Source organism: Nansenia antarctica (assembly GCF_963989245.1).
Source record: "Nansenia antarctica genome assembly, chromosome: 1".
Classification (NCBI taxonomy): Eukaryota; Metazoa; Chordata; class Actinopteri; order Argentiniformes; family Microstomatidae; genus Nansenia; species Nansenia antarctica.
In genome coordinates this window covers 102,070,364-102,076,792 of record NC_137674.1, presented here as the reverse complement: position 1 = coordinate 102,076,792, position 6,429 = coordinate 102,070,364, and the positions used below count along the sequence as shown (strand labels likewise).

The following is a 6,429-nucleotide window of genomic DNA, read 5'->3' as shown; positions in this document are numbered from 1 at the left end:
GCTTAACAGGGCAGAACCGCCATGACCCGGGGTCAAGAGCAGAAACAGAGCCGAGACACAAACCCAAAGTGGATTATGATAAAGCCATTTGTCCGCCATCAAAGTGAGTCCAAGTCCAGGGAAATGGAAAGAGGATGTCAAAAGTTTGCATAGCAAAAAAGACTGGGGGGAACAGGAGCGGCCAAAGGCCTTGAGGCAGTTGGTTCACATTCAGGATTCTGACTGAAATGTCATGCAATACTCTTAAAGAACAACATCTGTTGCAAAGATGCCTGAGTGATGGTCAAAAATGTACTTGCTTGGACAGTTATGTACATATGATACATACCAGCAATCCTCTGTAGTCTGAATACAAAGGTATTGAAATGAGAGAGCAACCTCAACAGCAAAGTTAGACGTGTGTGTGTGTGTGTGTGTTTAAGAAAGGTATGTGTGCGCACACGCGCCTGTGTGCGTGTGTCCATGCATGTGTGCGTGGCTGTATATGTGTGTGTGCGTACATGTGCGTGTAGGTGATGTGCGTGCGTATGTGTGTGTGTGTGTGTGTGTTTATGAAAGGTTTCATCTCTGTCACATATCTCACTTGCAGAGCCAGAGCCCTGCCAGGTCACTCTCAGTTCAGTTCACTCTGCCTGGTCCTAGTATGGAGATGGGGACCCACAGGGCACCCTCCTCCACCCCCCCATCCACCCCTAACCCTAATAACATTCAGATGGTTCCCTCTAATGCATGTTTACATATCTGTGGCATAGTTTACGACTAGAGTAAGCAAAGCCCTAATTATTTTACCCGGCGACGAGACCAATAAAATCAACTTCCCTTTCTCGTTATGGGTGTTTAAGTGCCTCCTTTGATGACAAGACGTGTTTATTGTTAGAGGAGTTGTGCAGCTGAGAAGAAAGCAAATACAAGTAACGACACCGAGATGTTGACGAATGGAGACGCAGATGATAGATTAATTTCCTTGGAGGACGAGGCAGTTTCGGTACGGTTATACACACTGACACTCACAGAGATACACATACTAAACACTCACACAGATACGCACACCAAAAACAAACATGCGTGAGTGGGATCGGTAGATATACAGTAGTAGACCCATCTTCAAGCCAAAATAGAAAGACTCTGAAAAGATCCTGTTCACTGTTTTATAACTCTGTTGCAGTAAAAACTCTTCTCAAACCTCTAGTACAGGAGAGACTTGTGGAGGTAGAAATCGGAGGAGAGGCTCATTGTAATAATGCATGGACCGGGACTGAGGAATTACCATTCCTCATTCCATTCCATGCACAATGAGCCTCACCTCCGATCTCTACCACCAGCCTCCCCTGCTCTAGTAGGTTTAACAGTTACGTAACTGATTTCTCTCTCTTCTCTCTCAGAATGTTCTGGAGACTCACTCTCCTAGTGCTATGGGCTGGGGTGCTCTGCATCGCCATGGAAACCAGGAAGCCCCGCCCCCAGGGCTCCATCCCCTCCCCATACAAGACCAAAGGCGGCCTGTCGGAGCGTCAGCGGCTGTTGTTGACGCAGAAACCCGACGTCCTGTCGTCGAGCCGGGAGGCCCTGGTCGTCACGGAGCGCCGGTACCTCCGACGCGACTGGTGCAAGACGCAGCCCCTCCGCCAGACGGTCAGCGAGGCGGGCTGCCGCAGCCGGACGGTGGTCAACCGCTTCTGCTACGGCCAGTGTAACTCTTTCTACATCCCCCGGCACATGGGGCCTAGCACGGGGGGCCAGGGGGGCCGGCGGAGCCACAACAAGGCCCAAGAGCCGTTCCAGTCGTGCTCCTTCTGCAGACCGCACCGGGTCACCCAGCTCACGGTCCAGCTGGAGTGCCCGGGCCTGCAGCCCGCCTTCCGTCACCGCAAGGTGCAGCGCGTCAAACAGTGCCGCTGCATGTCGGTGGACGTCGGCGGTCCGGGAAAACTGTGAGGAGTAGGAGGAGGAGGAGGAGGAGGAGGAGGAAGAGAAGGGCAAACCAGACTGTGAATGTGACTGTAGCGCCGTAAACCCAGACTGTGGAGGCCATCATGACCGTGATCTGAATAGAAACGGACTGTGGACAAGACGGGGACGAGGCCGTCATTCTCCTAACAGGAGAGATATGGGATTATGTCACCATCACAGGGACGTTTGACTACGTACATTATGTCTACAGGCCTCCCAAGAAAATGACCCTTGAACAGGGGAGGCTGGTGGAGGTAGAAATCGGGAGGACGGGCTCATTGGAATGGAATGGAATGAGGAGATTACAATGAGACCACTCTCCGATTTCTACCCCTATCAACCTCCCTTGCCCCCAGAAGATGCAGTTGAGAGCTGTGGTCCATGGGTGACGACATGGACAAAGCTATTCTAACGTTCAGTGAAGAGACCAGTGGATGTACAACAACCACTGGAGAAGGGGCTGGGGAAGCTGGACATGTTTCATCCCTCTCTTTGTAAAACTTTTTTTTTTTTTTTTTTGCATCGATCAACAACAAATTTGAGTCCAAGTCATTTGACCACATGAAGACACTTGGGTCTTTTGATTATCAACTCACTTTAAGACTTTATTGTTTACTACCATCTGCTCCTTGCTACAACACATCTACGAACTGGTGCGTTTGACTTTTAGAGGAGATATACTGAGTATATGAACCAATAGACACAAGGTTGTAACCGTACAAAAAACGGTCTTAGCACAAACACGGCACTGGCGAGGGATGCTAGTGGTGCCTCTATGGAGTGTGTCTGAAATATCTGTGCTATTTTCAAGGCCAGAATTTTTCAGTGCACCAGATGGCACTTGACCTTCTCAGTGTCATGAACAAGCCTCTATTATCCGCTACTCCACCCACCTGAATGCAGACGAGATGGTGGTATTATTCACCAGACTGCTGACACAAATTGTCAATATGCCTGTGTTTGGACTTCGTTGGACGTTCGTTTTGTGCCAGCTGCAAATAGGGTCTAAGAGCTGCTCAATACACGCATGAGTTCCACTATCCGTTATGACCAGAGCAGTGATATAGACTGGGTCTACCAGGGGACACTAAGTAGCCACTGAGGGTTCAGACAGGGATATCCTCAGAGGCTAGCTAATGCTAGCTAACTATGTATCTACCGGTACCTGTGGATTCAAGCGTCACGTGAAACAATTCACACATATCAAACTTTATTCATTAAAGAAATTATATATTGTTATATCGTGTTTAATTGATGTACCATAAGAATATACATGTGTACTGTACGTCAAAAAGATAAGACTATATATTAAATCTATTTTGTGTAAAACATCTGTGTGTGTTTGACTGCACATAATGTACAGTATTGTAGTTGACTAACTTGATGCTAGACATGGCAGAAACAACAACACTGACATCTTTTTAACTGACAACAGTTTATTATTATTATTATTATTTATTTCAAATAAATTACATTCTATCAGGAACAAAGGCGTTCAGTCAAAACCATGTTGTTATTGCACACGGGGACACAGTCACCAAACAGCTCTAAAATGCTTCAACAGAAGAGCAAGTCACACATACAGACGACGAAGGATAAGTCACATCATACCGATTGCATATCACAAACATAGATGATAATGATGGTCCGTCTATATCAGATCAAAATCAGTACTTTCCAAATCATGTATGGTCCATTTGAATAATAATTAAAAAAGAATATAGACTAACCTGATGGCAGAAATATTCCTTAGCAGCTAAGCTCAATGTGCAGTAGTTCATAATAAACTCATCACAATAACCTCTATTGTATCATCCATCTATATTCAACTTTAATCATTGTCTTATGATTGTCACATTTCAGGTTTTTGACAACGCAGGACAGGTTTCTATACAGATTATGATCTCTAAAGCAATTATTTTATTGAATGTCGCAGTTTGGGCTACTTCAGTGTGCTGTAAGGCACTTGCTGTCTGGCAGGCTAACTAGCAGAATTCAATTCAGAATTCAGATGCTTCAATGGAAGGTGTTGGAGAGCAGCGGAGACTGGTGGAGGTAGAAGTTAGAGGACGGGCTCATTGTAGTGCATGAAAGGTAAGGAATGAGGAATGGTATCATATCATTACACGGAGTCTGTCCTCCCATGTCTGTCCTTCATCAGCCTCCAACGATGGAAAGAAGTGATTTGATGGCTTTTTATTCTTTGTAAAAACACAATTGGTGTCCTCTTTGACATACTACAGGGATAGACTGAGTAGTGGATACCACTACATATTATTTGGTCACTGTATGTTGAAAAACTATGTATATTCCAAGCAGCTATCTCAAAAGAAATCTGTCTCAAAAGCTGTCTCAATTCAATCTGTAATACTTTCTTTGGGCAGCCATACGTATTAAGTAAACACAGAATGACTCATTCTAGTACAGATTGTTATCAAACTAAATGATGTCCAGGTTGGACATCCTAACACTGAAGTCAAATGAAAGAACAACACAGAAAGAGAAAAACAGAACAGAAACGATGATGGAAAGACAATGGGCTGAACAGCCACATTACATTGTGTTGATCTCACTTGTGCAAAGTGGTCCTGGATAAGACTTCCAAAGACACAAAGACTCAGATCTTCTGTCCCAGTTTGGCTTTCTGTGGAACACAGAGCAGGTCCATATGAGTTACAATGTCTCTGCCAGACCTGAGCAAAAGATATTCATAATGGATTCAAATCTTTGTTAAAAACGTGTGTGAAGTGTGCTTCATTCAGGTGGCCATGAATCCATCATTGGCACTTCTGAGACAGTTCCAGTGTGTCCATTGTGCTTGCCAAGGAATTCAAACACCGTGTTTTTTATTTTTGTAAAATATTCAAAAGTTTCAAATATTCAAATGCATTTTGCCCAGGTCTGGTCTCGGCATGCTCACACTGAATGTCACTAAATGCTGCACTTACTCACAGGGAGAGAGGGGGGGAGTGACGGATGAGGAAGGACATTGAAACAGACCTGGGGAGGCTGGTGGAGGTAGAAATAAGATATAATGCATGGCATGGTATCAAATATCATTCCTCATTCCATTCCACGCATTACAATGAGCCACCAGCCACCAGCCTCCGCTGGTACAAAGAGATACTAGAGAGAAAGTGCAAAAATCCAAGAAAGGGAGGTATTGGAAAGGGGAACAGTTATGGTAAAGGGAAGAGAAAGTGAGGGGAAAAAGTAAGACAAAACTGAAAAAGAACGGAGCTTCCTACTCACTATTCCGGAAGCGTGTTTGGGTTTCACGCTGTATGATGCCTTCTCCCTGGCTTGTTTGATGCTCTGCTCTGCCATTTTCAACCTGAAAGGGGACCAACAACTGAGACGGACATGTACACACTCACACTTGGAATTGCAAATGTACCCTCTCCTAGAGATGCATCAGCGGGGGGCCGGTGGAGGTAGAAACCAGAGGATGCCTCATTGTCATTCTGTTCCACGCGTTACAATGAACCAGTGATCGGATTTCAAGCTCAACCAGCCTCCCCTGAGATGAGCATTTTTTTGCAGAAGATGAACATCAACAGCATATTCAGGTGAGATTCTCCAGGCTGGGCTTAAGTTTGTGGTGTTTACGTAGGAGAAAGTTACGTGATACCGTTCCCTCTGATTCACAATGTCTCAGTCTAACATACTGTAATGACTCTAAGGTCTGTTAGCTTCTCTGCCAAGGGAGTTACCTCTCTTGTGCAGTAGCTATGGCTAGCCGGGTTTGTAAGCCGAAAGGTTGTGAGTTCCAATCCCCGCTTAACCCCACAATTAGTGTACTGAGACAGCTCCAAACCAGACAGTGACACGGCTGGTTACAAGCCAAAATGTATGATGGTGAGGAGGTACATTCTAGACCAGTGAACTAACACTGTAACACTGGGAATCACCCTGTTGGAGTATGGGGGACTGCACTGTACATGCATTTTTTGTTATGATAAAACAAGGGCAAAGAGTTTCTTCTTACAAACCTGTTATCATATCTTATCATATCTTCCTACTGAATAAGCAAAGCGCATGACATTCCCGTTTATTTTACAAATGCATATCATAATCAAATCTATATTCAGCGAAACTGAAAACATTTCATTAGCTTATAATGATATTATATTACTTATAAATGGTATCTACATAGCCATCAAACCACGGGAAGATAAGTGAGTGACTCTTGTGGTCTTTTCATTAGTATGGTTAAACCACACATACAGTCATTGTCGATGAATTTGTATGACTGATATGATCTATTGACCAGTTTTTAGGCATCTTTCCAAATGTAGAAATTCATCGTTGACTCCTAACTTGCAGCTTAATACCAGACCTCACAAGTAGAGTTTAAATCACTTCTCACAGAAATAGACAATTAACACCTACAGTACTATATATGGGAGTCAAAATGAAAGAATGATGGTCTGTTGGAGTGATGTGTGTACTGCATACTGTGTTAAGGGGGTGAGAGGA

At 44.5% G+C, this 6,429-nt stretch overlaps 2 protein-coding genes across 2 annotated transcripts in view; one reads left to right on the top strand and one right to left on the bottom strand.

Moving 5' to 3' along the window:
- Positions 1 to 1,383: 1,383 nt before the first annotated feature.
- On the top strand, positions 1,384 to 1,935 carry LOC308170367 (gremlin-2-like; the record flags this gene model as incomplete). The annotated part of the gene is made up of 1 exon (XM_080545150.1): positions 1,384 to 1,935. The coding sequence occupies one exon, from the start codon at positions 1,384 to 1,386 to the stop codon at positions 1,933 to 1,935; it is 552 nt and encodes a 183-aa protein (XP_080401276.1).
- A 2,632-nt stretch (positions 1,936 to 4,567) lies between these two features.
- LOC308155275 (formin-2-like) overlaps positions 4,568 to 6,429 on the bottom strand; it is a gene marked incomplete at both ends in the record, with an annotated part of 42,479 nt that continues 40,617 nt past the window's right edge. The window contains 2 exons of the mRNA XM_080528564.1: positions 4,568 to 4,594; positions 5,203 to 5,284. Of these exons, the coding sequence (XP_080384690.1) occupies positions 4,568 to 4,594; positions 5,203 to 5,284 (109 nt within the window). The remainder of the gene's footprint in view (positions 4,595 to 5,202; positions 5,285 to 6,429) is intronic.